Genomic DNA, 16769 nt, shown 5'->3' on the forward strand with positions numbered 1-16769 from the left:
ACTAAAATAACATTGCTTTACAGTAAGATGTCAGTGTATGATATGTACTTTGGGGGATGGGGGCCCCCTTTTGAAAATCTGCTTAGGACCCCAAAAATGCTGTTAACGTCTGTAACCCATTGCAACCTCAAATGTTGATGTAATATTCCCACATTTATCTGCTAAAAATTATAGATGTATTTAAATCTAAAACGTGTCCCTAAACTTTGTGTTAATGTTTAGTATATTTCATTTATTTTATTGATAAAATATTATTGAAAAAAATGGTTGAACAAATACATAAAACATGGGCAAATGTACTGCCATTTTGTTCAGTCTTTGTAGATACTGTTGAAGCAAATGGAGAAAGTTGTTACAACCCTCATCATCTGCTCACATTCAGGTAAAAGTTTTGAGTAAATGTTGTCAAATATATAAAGCTTATGACCATGGGTAAGATCTCAGAATTGTGTATTCAGTACTGTATAACAGTTTGATAGCAGCTCAAGTTGTTGTAAATCCTGCCCACTTCTTTGCATCATCAGCACATGCTTCAGTGCTCTGAGAGTGTTTATAGTGCTGTGAGTTTAACACTTCATGACTGAGAGCAGAACAGAACACAATCTTCATCATCACACAAGACAAAACAACAACAATGAACAACATCATCATCCTCATCTGGACTCTCACACTGTTTGCTCAAGGTTTGTGTAGTAAAATTTTAACGATGATTATTTATTCTCTGAAGTGTAAAATATTAATCATTTACAGTTGTTTCTTAATGTTATTCTTGTTCTTTCTTTCAGAGTGTAGAGGACAGATCACTGTAACTCAGAGTCCATCAATAACAGCTGCTCAAGGACAAGAAGTCAGAATAAACTGTAAAACCAGCAGTAATGTCTACAGTGATAGTAATGGGTCAAGGATGGGCTGGTATTTACAGAAACCTGGAGAAGCTCCTAAACTCTTGATTTATAAAGTTAACAGCCTCCAGTCAGGAACTTCATCTAGATTCAGTGGCAGTGGATCTAACAGTGATTTCTCTCTGACCATCAGTGGAGTCCAGACTGAAGATACAGGAGATTATTACTGTCAGAGTGCACATGTGATCAACAGTAAATCTGTGTTCACACAGTGATAAAGAGTCGAACAAAAACCTCCGTCAGTCAGAGTCACAGTGACTGCACTGATACAGCTGAGAGATAATGCAGCTGCTGATGAGAGGATGACAAACAACACAATGACAATGTTTAACACATTTTAAATAATAATAAATGTGATCATTTATTTATAAATAAAGTTAATACATTTCCAAGTAGTTACTTTCTTTAAATAACAGTTAGTGCTGGTGCAGAGGTTTTTGATGTGTTTTCAGAGTGGTTTCTTTTACCAGAGTTCATTTTTAAAAGAGTTCATGGAAAAAAAAAAGAAAAAAAAAAATAAAGTACAAACTAATTTTTTTTATGGTAAAATCACAGCCATGCTGATATTTAGATTTTTAAACATCTCTTTCTACTTTAATTTTTTTTTTTAAACAGACAAGTCAAGAAACACAAACTTCGATGTAAATTTAAAATAACTGTATTTATTTGTGAGATTATATGGACTGCGCTGAATTACTGAATTCAATTTTCAGCAATGTAGTATGCTGTTATTTGAAACATTTGTTGATGCCTATTACATATGGTTTCGTTAATTCAAAAAATACACTGGTGTCTTGTGTGCTCTGGAAGTGTTTAAGACTCAGCGTGTTCAAAGATATAGAATACAGATGTTTAGTTTAGATGTTCATGTCCTGTTGGTATTTGTTTTTGAAATGTGTTTGTGGGGGATCTACAGTTTTCAGGTAGATGATTTAAATAACAGGAGCCACTTTGCATTGTCAGCTCATGCTTCAGTGCTCTGAGAGTGTTTTTAGTGCTGTGAGTTTAACACTGTTTATCATAATAACACATACAATGACTACAATGACATTCATCTTCTTCTTGATTTTAGGAATGTATTTTGAAGGTAAGTCCAAGCTTGTTAATGCATATATTATTTGCAGTTAAAATATCAACATTATGGAAAGAAAAAGTTTAATGTCTTTTAATTGTTCTTCAGGTTCTGCAGGACAGGTGACTGTAATTCAGACTCCAACAGAGAAACATGTTCAGAATGGACAAACAGTCACTCTGACCTGTAAAACCAGCAGCTCCATTGGAGACCAGTCAGACAGTGTCTGTAAGTCTTGTGTCTCCTGGAACTATTAGTTCACAGCATCAAAACCCTTCATACTGGAACTCCATCTAGATTCAGTGGAAATGACTCCACCATCAGTGGAGTCCAGACTGAAGATACAGGAGATTTATTCTCTGTTAGAGATTTATTATCTATTACTGTTTTGCTGTAAACTATATAAGCAATAAATGGGTGTTCACACAGTGATAAAAAATCGTACAAAAACCTCCGTCAGTCAGAGTCACAGTGCACTGATACAGCTGAGAGATACTGCAGCTGCTCATAAACACAATCACACACAACACTGATCAACACAAACACTAATATCATCACAATCAACAGAAATCTTATTAACATATACATTTAATTATTTAGCAGACACTTTTATCCAAAGCAGATTACAAATGCGGAGAACAATAGAAGCAATCAGACCAACAAGAGAGCAACAGTATACAAGTGATGAGACAAGTGTCAGTTAGTCTAGCAGACAGTAAACATACGTTTCTTTTTTAATAAATTAGAAAAAATGAATAGAATATAATACAATATAATAGAACAGAAAAGCATAAGTGCTAAAAAAAAAATGTGTAATTAGTCGTTTTTTTGAAAATGGCTAAAGACTCGGCTGCTCGAATTGAGATAAGCAGGTGGTTCCACCAACTGGAAACAATCTTTGGGAAAACAGTTCAGGAAAACGTCTGTGAGAGATTTTGTGCCTCTTTGGGATGGGACCGTGAGGTGTCGTTTACCTGCAGAACACAAGATTCTGGAGGGTGCATGGGTCTGAACTAGTGAGTTTGAGTATATTGGAGAAGAGCCAGCGGTTGTCTTGTAGGCAAACATCAGTAGCTTGAATTTGATGTGAGTGGCTATCGGCAGCCAGTGCAGACTGATGAAGAGAGATGTGACGTGGGCTTTCTTCAGCTTGTTGAAGACCACTCTCACTGCTGAATTCTGGATCAGTTGTAGAGGCTTGATGGTACATGCCAGAATCCTCACCAAGAGATCATTACAATAGTCCAGTCAGGAGAGAACAAGAGCTGGGACAAGGAGATGTGTGGTTTGCTCTGATAGGAAGATTCTAATCTTCCTAATGTTGTATTAGGAAGGCAAATCTGCAGGACCGGGCCGTTGTAGGAATATGGTCTGTGAAGCTTAACTGATCATCAATCACAACTCCAAGGTTCCTGACTGTCCTGGAAGGAGCTGTGGTTGACGGACCTAGCTGTATAGAGAAGTTGTGATGAAGTGATGAAGTCCTCAAGCAGTTCTGTCTTAGCAAGGTTGAGTTGAAGGTGATGGTCCTTCATCCAGCCAGAAATGTCTGTTGATGTGATGATCTCTCAAAAGAGGATCTTGAGGATCTTCACTCGTGACAGCACATGTACATCACGGAGACATCTATTTGACAACTACACTTACATCTGCAAGACGTACTTTTAGGGCCCTATTTTAACGATCTGAAACGCAAGTGTCAAAGCGCGAAGCGCAAGTAACTTTGTGGGCGGGTCTCGGCGCTGTTGCTATTTTCCCGGCGGGATAAATGGCTCTTGCCCCGGCGCAAATCTAAAATGGGTTGGTCTGAAGTAGCTTCATTATTCATAGGTGTGGTTTGGGCGTAACGTGAAATAAACCAATCAGAGCGTCATCCAACATTCCCTTTAAAAGCAGGTGCGCAAGTTCCATTATGGATTGCTATTATTATGGCGTAAGGCGCACGCCAGGAGCGGTTCACAGCCGAGGAGACTGATGATGTACATATATGTCTTGCCACTATTGGGCAAACAGGTCTGATCCTTAATTACTACAATTAGCCTGAATAATTTGTAAGCTAGATTTATGCCTATTTTTTTCACATCTTCGTGGCACACCACAATGATTTCCGTCAGTCTCATGTGTTAAAATTTTTTTAGTGTAACAATTTATGATTTGCAAAAATAACTGTTGCATCTGTGTAGATTACATGAGCAAAGGTGTATGCGCGTTGTGCACGCTATACATTATGGTCAAGCATGCGCCCTTAAAATAGCATAATGAGACAACGCGCAACGCGCCACTGACTTTAGACTAGGTTTTTTCTGGTCAGTGGCGCAATTGTTTAATGGAACAGCAAAATAGCACCAGGGATTGTTTGCGCCGGAACACGCCTCCTTTTTTGCGCTGAACCGCCCAAGGGAGCGCAAGTTCATTCACTAGTTTAGCGACGTGCTTCTGTGGAGGGAAAAGCGCGCTTTGCGCGGGCGCAAAATAGGAATGACACATGCGTCGGTGTACAAAGTCAATTGCACTGGGTGCAAGACAGGGCCCTTAGAGTGTTTGCTCATCTGCAATACGTCTATAGGACATTTCCTATCAGATGTCAAACAGATGTTTAGAAAATGTCTGAAAATGATCTGAAAATATCTTCAGATCTCACAGCACTATCATAACATTAAAACAACCATTGCTATTTGTAGTGGGACAAACAGTGTTTTTTTTTATCATTATCATAATTATTATTATTATTATTATTATTATTATTATTATTATTATTATTATTATTATTGTAATGTGTGAGTTGTCCAATCACATAATTTCAGTGAGTCTATAAAAGGGAATCTTAGGTCACCGCTTGTGTGTCATTACCTGAGGTCCGCCTGTTCCAGTTTTGCTCCTTCTTTTCTGCAGGTATGTGTTGTTTGGCTAACTAGTGAGCATCAGGATGTGTGGCCTGATGTAACCAGCTTTTGTCTTTCATTCTTAGTTTTATACGGATGCTCGTCATTGTGGTTGGCAGGTGGCTGCCTTTCTCTCTTTCTCAAGGTTCTCCTTCTGTAATCCTTTGCTTAATTGGCATATCGATGTCCTTCTTGGGTGTGCGTGAATGGATTTACTACAACAATGCAATGCACTATTTATGCAAGTAAATGTAGTAAATGATTTTCTCGATTGCTAACACACTGTAACAGATTAATTTTCCAAATTTTCCAAACCATTCTTTCAGTTCTCAAAACAGAGACACATTTCTCAAAATGGGACACATTTCTCACATTTGTTACACATTTCACCTGTTTCCCACACATTTCAAATTTTCTCAATGTTTTCTTCAAAACTCTACAAAAAAAAAAAAAAATCCTGCATTTTGCACAGGTTTAGCCATGTTATCATTCAGAAAACACAAGTACACAATATCATTACCTCAAGCAACACAAAATGAACTCAAATAGCACAAATTCATCTATGTGTAAACATTAAGTACCACAACTGATGATACACACAAAATCTCAGGATGATATAAACAGGATCACAGGTGATTGTGTGCCTTGAAAAATGAATCCTAGTGGTGGGAGACAAAGAGAAAGAGGAGAGGAAGAGGAAGGGAAAAGAAAAATTAGGGGGACAGGGTCAAAAGACATTTGATCCTGATGAAATACAAAGCACTAGTTGACCATGTTCTTGTGCATGGAATGAGGTTGAGGGAAGCTGGCCTACAAGCTCATCTACAGGGTTTCAATACTACTTACGCATACAATATAATAACAGTACATCGTAGCAGTACTTTAGATGAGGTAAATTTATGTGTTATTTTTATAGTGTATACTGTAGCACAAGTTGTACACCCTCAAACTCATAACTGTTGAATTCAGGGGCGACATTACTGTAACCCTGGATGTTCGTTGCCATATGCTAGGTCATCTCATCCCTCCCCACCACCAGAGCATGATGCCAAACCTTTGATAAATGACTCTCTAGGGGACCTAGAGAAAGTCTTTTGTCAGAAGACTAAGTATGGCAGAGGGTGCTGTTTTTATTTTATTTATTTTATTTTTTACTGTACAGTAATTGACAATATACCGTATTGTGTGTTCATATTCAATTCTTTGTCGCAGTATTTGAACTTATCTTTTCTAGTGCTTTTCATCTACTGTAAGATCTCTTTACAGTAGTGTAATGATGATGAACTGATCTTAGAGGTTATTGCTGAATTTTACGGTATCTGTACCCCTCTATTTACTGTATGTTGCATACCGTAACAGACATTGACTTTCAAAATGATTCCTGAAGGAGGTTTTTGTAACAGTGTTTTGAATTGATCTCACTAGTGTTCTCTATGCAGTGAAGTAGTCTGTGTATTAGACAGGTTTATGTGTCATCTGAGGCCAAAGATTAGATTCTGATGGAAGAGAACATGTTTTTAACTAAAATATTTGATTTTGACCTGGAAGTCTGAAGTTTGTACAAGTTGGTGTGTAGTTTGGAAATTGTGTTTATAGCTGAGAGAAAATGTTTCATGAATTGTGTGAATTGAGTGAGAAAAACAGTAAACATTTTTAGTTGCATTTGCTTTCTTTGCATTTATTTGCTCGTTTCTACTTGCTTTAATTATATTTGCTTTTCTCATATTAAGGTGGTATGAGTATCTACTTTCATTTTAGTGCTAAATTCATAACTTCCTAGTAGGTGTTTGTTTACAACCTTTCCTAGTTTATGTAATTAAATATTTATCTTTTGGCTCTTTGTATTATAAGTTGAAAGCATTAGTATTGTTATTATCATTTATTGTTTTGCTTACTTGGAGGTTATTTTGGTTAACTTTGTTTCTTGTTGCAGGAGCCAAGGCTTCAGGCATGGGCGCGGGAAGTGGGGTGCTGAGGGTGCTGCAGCACCCCCTGTTTTTTTTTCTGTGGGCAACTGTTTAACGGTTGGAAATAATAATAAAAAAGTGTCTATTTTTTCCTTTGAGTGCATTTTTCCTTGAGCGAATTTTTTTCCTTTGAGGTATGCAGTGCATTATATTTTTCATTTAATCTGAATATGAATAAATTTCGGTCTATATATTTTAGCGTGTCAACAATCAACAAAATTTTTGAAGGGTGCACATAAATGCACAAGGGAACCTGTGATTAATCAAATATCAAATAAAGCATGATTAAATTAATAAAGATGTTCACCATGTCCCATTTTCATTATAGCAGCATCTCAGAGATCTTGACTTTAATATGATTCATTTGATTAATATGCAGAAGGTATTGTTAAATTGTTAAATAACAGACTCTTACCTCCAGCATACTTACCTGGCCTTCCTCAGTGTTCTCCAGCATTAATTCCATGTGTTATCTCTTCATTGTCTCCTGTGTAGTTCCTCCTCATCAGCTCCAGCGTTTGTTCTCCTCAATGAACTTCACGTTAAAGTGTGTTCACACAGTGATAAAGAGTCACACAAAAACCTCCGTCAGTCAGAGTCACAGTGACTTCAGTTATCAGCGTGAGTGAACAAGCAGTCAGGGGCTGTTTCTCAATATGTGTTCTTAAGTGATCTTGTGTCCTCTTGTTCTCGCTCTACATCATCATTAACTGTCGAAGTTCATTTCCAATACTCAAGAACGCAAGTAAAGAGGACGCATGAAAGTGCCCGGATGTGTTCTTGATATCAAGGATGCACTGAATGCAGACTTGAGAGAACTAAACCATTAGAAATCCCAGAAGATGATGTACGGAAGCCTTTAGGCTTTAAACTTAAGAGATTCCTGCTGCAAGCTTGCAAATATGTGACGACTCGTGAAAGTAAACATTTGTTGTTTTCTTTTGCATAATTTTAATAAAGTGATAAAGATGTGGAGAAAGCTTGTCATACTTTTCATTGGCATATTAAAAATAATTTTAACATTGCCAGAGCATAGGTAACATTAAATATGCATAGCCTAATCGTTTTCACAAATACATGCAGTGGAATAAAAATATATAAAATAACATGAAAATACAGTCAATAATAATATGAAAGAAATATTTTAATAGGTTAAGATATTTGTTTGTGATGTTATGCGCTATTTATTGTGCATTGTGTGCTGCTGTCTCGCTCCTAATAACGTGCTAGGACTGTCAATTAAGCAACAAGATCACAGTGCATCTCAATTCTCACAAAGATGTGTTCTGTGTTCTCGCATCGTTCTGAGTTTGTAGCTTTGCAAGACTGGTCTCTACGAGAACTTGGAGCTGAGAAACAGTCATGCTTATGGTGCGTCCAAGTCATCTCGTATCGATCGTATTTACGAGTTGAATGCACATGAACGCCACCACAATATCGTAAATACCAGTGGGGAGCTCGGGATTTTCTTTAAGCCCCGATCTGTACGAGTTGGGGGCGTGTCAGTGATTAACATGACGGAATCATGGATGCAACGTCTGTAGTTGACGGTAAATTTTAATTGAATTTCAATGTTTACTAGTCTATAAACTGTCATTTATCATGATCATCATTAATCTTGTTATAAGCAGCAAGTTAATGAATTACAACTAAAAATCCTAACATTTGTGCACCTTTAGACGAGAAATGGTTTGATTCGCAACATTGCACATGGCTTTAACATTTTTTTTATCTCTCCGTTTAGCATTTTTCTATAAGCAGAGTTATTAAACCTTGCTGTAATTTCTTGCTAATCATTAAAAGAAGGTACAGCGCCATCTTGCTCCGACAAAACGTCGTCAGCACGACTTCCCTCCTCGTACGTACGAAATTCCCAGGAGGACTTGAACGCACCATTAGGCCATTCTAATTAAACTGATGAGAAACACCTGAGAACAACAGAGGTCAGATGATTGTGTCCTCTGGTGGTGGAGTTGAGAAGTGACAGAGGGTGTGATATCATTGTATATCACCTGCTAGATTTCACATTGTCTAGAAAAAAATCAGTGTTACCAATATCCATTTTCAACGATGTTCCTTGTAGTCATAATATTTTAGTGTCTACATTTGACAGGAGATCTGAGAGATTCAGAATCTGTACTTTTTTTTTCAGTCCTAAACAAGCAGATTATCACAACAGACTCATTGACTCATGATCAAGTCTCACCAGTAACTTATTGTCTAGCTAATCTGATTTTCTCATCTGATTTTCACACACAACTTCAGTATGAATGGGTTTAGCCAGGGGTTAAATTGGGCCAAGGCTTATGCTGGTAACCCATCAGTGGACTTTCCACATAGCTTTTCAACAATATGAGGTAAATATTTTTCACACTTTTCTCATGCTTATTAATTCAAGCAATGATGCGGTGTGGGTGTTATTATATGAATGTATCTCTGAAGGGAACTGACTGTCTTCAGAAAAGTTTAGATGGCATTTTCATTTTATCTGATAGAGTAGTTTTACAAGTCATTTTACAGTTTAATATGTTACCATTGCCCTACCCTACTCGTACTATTATTAGTAGTAGTAGTATTATTTAAATTAAATTTTGCAGGTCTTAAAAAAGTCTTAAAAATTCTTAAATCTGATTTGAAAAATCTTGCAGACAGCTGTAGCTTTGTACACTGCCAGCATCTACCATGATTTTGATTAGCATTTTAGTATTCATAACAGGGAACTCTCTCAGTTTGTTATATTTTACAGTTTGTCAGTTGATATAAGATTTTTGCAGGCTTTGCATAGCCTACATGTCAAAAGCCTGAAACCACAGCCCCTAATATGTTTTTTTGATTACTGATTTTAAAGCATATCAGTGCTGAATAAAAGCAGACATGCAGTCGTGTCTGATGTTGTTGTGAAAAACAGAGCAGATGTCAGATGATAAAGAGTGAAGCTCAGTGTGAGAATGAATGAGTCTCTCATGTGGTGTTGGTCTCCATGTGAGACATCAGTGAGAAGTCAGAGGAGAGAGTGAGTGGATCTTCTCTGAACACTGATCTCTCCTCACTTCTCCTCACAGCTCACTGAGAGTCTCATGAGAGAGTCAGACTGCTGCTCCAGCTGTTCAGACGTCCTTCTGTCCTGAGACCTGATGTTCCCCAACACCTTCAGCTCTGGCTCCAGTCTGAAGAGAAGCTCATGTTTGCCCGGATGTGAACACTGATGTAAATACAATATTTCAAACATAATTGAATTAATTGTAGCTGTTGAAAGTACCATGGACAAGTTTTGGATAGCCTAAAACCTTACCAAACTTACTGTACTTGTCATGTGTTGCAAAAAAAAAAAAAAATTGTAATAATTAGTTACAATATTAGTGTTAATATATTCGATAAAGTATCTTTAAAAATAGTTTTCAAGTTCAAAACAGTTGTCATTCATATTATTAATTTTTAAAATACATTTTCAACAAATATTTCATTTAATACATGTTTTAATATAGCTTATATTAGATAAGAGATAGAGAGATCTAGAAATTAAATTAAATATCAAATCAAGCTGTACTTTATCACAAAAAGTATATAATACAAATATATGAACAAATATAACATATACAAAAATATGAATACAAACACTCATTGTCTAGAGTTCAGTGTCTATGGTTCATATTCGTCAACAATAGTTAAAGCTTCTAATGTTCTGCAGAACAGGAACATGCATAAAAAATTCATCTGAGGTCTGAGACTGACAGCTGCCTGTTCTGTGTATGAAGAGCATTTACATAGAGACACTTTGCATGAGAGTGTTTATAGTGCTGTGAGTTTAACACTTCATGACTGAGAGCAGAACAGAACACAATCTTCATCATCACACAAGACAAAACAACAACAATGAACAACATCATCATCCTCATCTGGACACTGACTCTCTGCATATGTATTCGAGGTAAAGTTTTCAAAATATGTTGAATTAAAATATTATCAACAATGAATTTTACACATAGATCCTGTTCTTTCTAACTCTGTTTCTAGGTTTCAGTGGGCAGGTGACTGTGACTCAGACTCCCTCTGTTAAAACAGTTCAGATCGGTGAATCAGTCACTATAAACTGCAAAACTAACACAGTAGTGTATGATGGCTGTACAGGTTCATATACTTGTATGGCCTGGTATCAGCAGAAACCTGGAGAAGCTCCTAAACGCTTGATTCATTCAGCAAGCCAAAGAGATTCAAACACTCCATCTAGATTCAGTGGCAGCGGATCCAGAACTGATTTCACTCTGACCATCAGTGGAGTCCAGACTGAAGATACAGGAGATTATTACTGTCAGAGTTTTCACTGGCCGGGTAGCACTAGGCTGTTCACACAGTGATAAAGAGTCGTACAAAAACCTCCGTCAGTCAGAGTCACAGTGACTGCACTGATACAGCTGAGAGATACTGCAGCTGCTCATAAACACAATCACACACAACACTGATCAGTGAACAAACACGTATAACACACTATCATTACCAACAGAATGTTGAATTTGTGAAGAGAATTAGTCAGTGTTTTAATAAGATCATCATGTTTTAATTGTAATATATGATCCCTGTCAATCAAACTGAACAGATTGCATTCATTCACTTCTGCTGTCTGGATGTGATGCTTTCCATTTGACCCACAGAAATATTTACATTCTTACACAATCAATGTCAGAATGACTGATTCTTGATTCATGATTATGGATTTGTTATTATTTGTGTTAAATTTTCTATATATTTTCACCCTCTCCTACAAATGTAATGGTGAGTTTCCTGTGTGCTGCTTGACTACAGCAGAAGTGAAACTGGTCTGTTTCAGTTCAGATCATGTAACCAATCAAACAGAGACACTGGGAGTGTGGACTGAAAATCTCATTTGCATTGTGAGTGTGGAGTGATTGTGATCCTCTCAGAATAGAGCAGCTCTGTCTCCAGAGACCATGTTCAAACCCCAAGAGCTTTATTTGGACTAGATTTACTGCTACTGATCGAGCTTCTGAAAAACACCTGGACAAACACTACATGCATCTTCATCTGTTAGTTGAATGATGTTGTCAGACACAAATGGAGTTTGTTGAGAAGCTTTATTGAATGTTGCAGCAAACAGAGCAGATTGAAAGATCAGCCAGTGCTTTGACACTAGAGCTCTCTTTCAGTATTGAGTTTGTAAATGACTACAGCTGCAGCACTAGACTCATGTGAATCCTGCCTGACACAGGACACTCAGATACTCATCTCATCTTCAGGAGAGAGCAGCGCTCACTGGAGAAACATCAGCACTGCGAGCGACTGACAGCGACTCTTGTGGAACGAGGCCTCATGAGGAGCTCCATCATGTGTTACTCTGCAGACGTACAGCTCTCACTCTTCCCAGCGTGCTTTGCTGAGGGTCAGGACACTACTGCGGCTGTAGCGGCCGTCCTGCTCGCTCTCTGCGCTGGTCACAACCCCCTCGGTGACCTCTGAGCCGTCCAGTGACCATACACATTGTTGCTAAAAATTATCCAGTATCCTTGTTATGTTTTATGATAAATATATGAAAATATCCATAAAAACAAAATGGTTTAAAGTTTTTCTCAGATATATTTTAGAATAGACATGATCTCATTCTTTTACACTGGCCAAATAGTATTTCAATTGTTTTAAACAATTCAAATAAAGGTTTTGCTGATGAACATCTTTTAGCTATTTTTAGTGGAAACAGATAGGCCCTTATTGCAGTGTAAATACAGTTGTCTGATTCGGCTCATCACTGACAAAGTATTTTAAAAAGGAAACGTGCAAATCTTACTGTTTTCTCCTAGTTATATCCTTCAAACATAGTGGTATTTTTCATGATGTTGTTGAGATGCCTTCACAAGACATCAACACCTCCATGCAGCTGCGGTTGTACAGTAAGCTATTATCATTGGACCTATACAGGTGTCCTGACATTTTATCCTATCCGTCAGATTTTCCTACCAGGGTTTACTGCGCATGCGCACATCAATATCACATCCTTTTTTATCATGCTAAACAATGATTTTTAATGTATCTGCATTACTGTAAGGGTAGGTTTAGGGTTGTGGTAGGTGTAGATGTTAATAAACCATAACTTTAAAGTAGCATTTTTCGTTGTCGAATTGTACTATCCATTGTTTTAATGGGAGGTAGGAAAATCTGACAGGGTAGGACAAATCGACAGAACACCGGATAATGGACCGTATGACCACTGAATCCAGCAGTGTCTACCATAATATCGAAGTAAGTGCGCATCATTGATCATTGTTCTCTCTAAAATATTTCTCATAACATGTGATCTGTAGTTTAATTTAAAGATGAACTACTGTGCACCTATAGCACTACTCGCTGTCATTAAAACATTGCATACCATTAAAAATTATGTAGCCTATTGTTAATAAAATGATGTGTTTTTTTTTTAAAAATTATGATTGTGCACCTATAGCACTCCTCGCTGTCATTAAAACATAGCATACCAATGTGTATATCGACATGAAAACAGAGTTTAAAATTGTTGTTTACTTCATTACTTTTCTCACTCTAGGAAAAAGAGTTCGTATACATGGTCTAGAATGTCCGTATGGTGCGTACATATTTACACCATGTTTATTTTTTATAAATCACGATATGTGCATGAAAAATTGCTTACGCATGTTTCTATGCCCATTTTGTGTGTACGCAACATTTATAAATGAGACCCCTGGGGTCTCATTTATAAAACTCTCTGTAGATTTCATCCTAAAAGTGTATGTATGCACAAAAGCTAGATTTTGCATACGCACAGAAGTTTTCAGATTAATAAAATCATGCGTATGACAGAACCTGCACAAAAATCCCTTTATAAATCTCAGTCAGGGGAAGACGTGCGTACATGCATCTCCACCCCGACTCCTCCCCGAAATCACAATAATATGGAGCTTACAACGCCTAGTTTTACTATGCATAACCTCATCTGCATATCATTTCCATGCATATTCCCATTCACGTGACACCATATTTAACACTGTTAAAGGTACAAGACATCAAGGAAATATGAGATACGGAGTATAAATGCCATTTGTGCCATACATAATTTTTATTGCTAATAATCCTCCAGTATTCTTGTTGTGTTTTAGCATAAATATATCAAAATCCATAAAAACAAAACTTTTTGCAATAGTTCTCAGATAAATATTTTAGAACAGAGTTGATCTCATTCTTTTCCAGTGGACAAACAGTATTTCAGTTGTTTTAAACAATTCAAATCAAATTTAATTTAATTTATGCAGTTTTGCTGATAAGGTGAACATCTTTTAGCTATTTTTAGCCTATATTTTTTGCAGTGTAAATAGAGTCTGACTCAGCGCGTCACTGAAAAAGTAGCCTATTTTAAATACAGTGGTATTTTTCATAATGTTGTGGAGATGCCTTCACATGGCATCAACATCTCCGTGCAGATGCGGTTGTACAGTAAGATTTTATCACTGGACCTATTCAAACCAGACGATATAGACCGTTCCACCGAATCCAGCAGTCTGCCATATTATCAAAGTGCGCATCATTGATCACAGTTCTCACTAAAATATTTTCTCATAACATGAGATATGCAGTTTAGTTTGAGGATGAATTATTCTGCACCTATAGCACTCCTCGCTGTCATTAAAACAGCACAACACAGGACAAGTGATCGAGCGCATCCACTAAACATGCCTAAATTTGTATAATTTTTAACTTCTGCTTAATGACTTTATGTAATTTCAGTGATTATCTCCATTAATGAGAGTGGAATATTTAGTGTAAATCTGTATATTGAAATGAAAATAGATTTTAAAATCGTTGTTTTCTTCATTACTTTCCACACGCCAGGAAAAAGAGTACGTATGCATGGTTTAGAATGTCCGTACTTTGCGTACATATTTACGCCATTTTTATTTTTTTTTTTATAAATCCCGATATGTGAGTGGAAAATTGCGTACGCATTTTCTCTCCCCATTTTGTGCGTACGCAACGTTTATAAATGAGACCACAGATCTCTTTTGTCCATGATATCTACAATAAAAGATTATGTATATGTGAACACAGTATAGAAAATTATTGAAAGAAAAACATGATAAACAATGTTATTCTTTTCATTAACAATTGAAGAGTTTATTCTCATTCAAAGAAGTCATGATTCAGTTTGACTTTATGTCCTATATCTCTCATTCATTGTTTCATTGTGTGACAATGACACTTTTTAAAGGTGCCATGTGTAAAAATTGAGGTAAAAATATCCAAAAAATGACCTACACGCATCAAAAGAATGAGAAGAAATAAGGGCAATGATGTCATTAAAAAATGTCAAGTTATAGTGCTGCAGAGATATCAACCTTAATTAGCATTAGCATTACTAGCCACGGCCCGACAGGTTTCGTAATACCAGTTTCGGCCATGGGAGGCGGTATGCGGGCAACATAACCACCAGCCAACCTGCAATACACGAATAACTGACATGGCTTGTGGGCGTACTGGAACCTGATGTCAATCGTGTGGAAGGTACAGCCCACTACTTCATTTCAGTTCAGGGAAGAGAGCGGAAGGATGGCTGAAGCCCTTGGCAAGAGACACCTACCACCACCACCCGCTACAGGGAAACAACCGCGCTCGGAGTCACAAATCAAATCCGATAAGAAAAGGAGCCGAACCAGAGTAAACATCGGCACTGCTTTCCATCGCTGGAGACAACTGATGGACTTGAAAGAAATGAGGTTCGACTCCGAACTTGCAACATTTCTTTTGGATTGGTAAGATGCTGTTAGTATTTCGCTAGAAGTTTTGTTTCATATGTTTGCGTTTTTTTTTTTCGGGAAGTTATAACATAGAAATGTATCGAAGGCTGTTCGATAAACATGCTAATGTTAGCGATGGCTAACCGTAGCTGCGTTTGATAATTAGCTAGCTATAACTTACCCACAGATCCGATCCGGTTTTTACCTGTTATCTACCAAAGGCCGTCTCTACCAAGCTGATGCTAAAATGTAACATTACCTAAGAAGCTTGAAATGTCTTCGATGATAATGAACCCGAGAGAGAGAGAGAGAGAGAGAGAGAGAGCTCACTCACTATATTCAGAGCGGTCAAGTTTTTGAAAGCGTGTGAAAAGAGTCAATTGCGTGTGTCTCACGGTGAATGCTTGAGAGTTGGCAGCTCTGGTTACGTTGGTTGGCGCTAGCTTGGTCAATATCAGCTGTCTGATGTTGACCAATGATGTTGACAGAATGCTGTCTGTCAAATTAATTTAATTCAAATAATGTGTATATACAACTCAAAATGTAATATGAACAAAACTAATATGAACATATTCACTGGTAAATGTGAAGGGGAGTAGCTTGAAGATGTCATGTTTCAATTTCATTTGACATCACCAAACGTTCCTCTGGAGGCAAAACGTCCTTTAGGCTTCGGCTATGGCTCTAGGGTTGTTGTGAAGGTAGGGGCGGAGCATAGAGACTATGCCTTTTCTCGTTTGTTACTCTAGAGTAGACCAATTCACTTTATTGAGGCATACTGCCCCCATCTGGTATGGAATGTGGAGTATGACTTGATTTTTTTTTGCCAGACATTACACATGGCTCCTTTAAGTACTTAATTTGTTTGGTTTTGAATTTTTTTTTTGTGTTGATTTTTTTCTGATAGATGTCAATATAAAGACTAAGACTAGTGTCACATCAGCCAGTGCAACAACAAATGAACAAAACTAATATTTTACAATAAGCAACGTGATTATCAGTAAATGGTTTAAAAACATTACTGTGAAAGAAAAATATTACAGTATCAGTTGTAGCAGCTCAAGCTGTTGTAAATCCTGCCCACTTCTTTGCATCATCAGCACATGCTTCAGTGCTCTGAGAGTGTTTATAGTTCTGTGAGTTTTAACACTTCATGACTGAGAGCAGAACAGAACACAATCTTCATCATCACA

The 16769-nt window shown here is 37.2% G+C and overlaps 1 protein-coding gene across 1 annotated transcript; it reads left to right on the top strand.

The window, feature by feature from the left end:
• Positions 1-616: 616 nt before the first annotated feature.
• LOC122135696 lies at positions 617-11193 on the top strand (the record flags this gene model as incomplete). Its single annotated transcript, XM_042715934.1, has 8 exons — positions 617-683; positions 786-1113; positions 1518-1543; positions 2083-2202; positions 2272-2335; positions 7319-7370; positions 10658-10751; positions 10838-11193. Coding segments are annotated over 8 exons (1092 nt in total), but the record flags the coding sequence as incomplete, so codon positions are not given.
• Between the last annotated feature and the right edge of the window lie 5576 nt (positions 11194-16769).

Source organism: Cyprinus carpio, chromosome A25, assembly GCF_018340385.1.
Source record: "Cyprinus carpio isolate SPL01 chromosome A25, ASM1834038v1, whole genome shotgun sequence".
In the NCBI taxonomy this organism is placed as follows: Eukaryota; Metazoa; Chordata; class Actinopteri; order Cypriniformes; family Cyprinidae; genus Cyprinus; species Cyprinus carpio.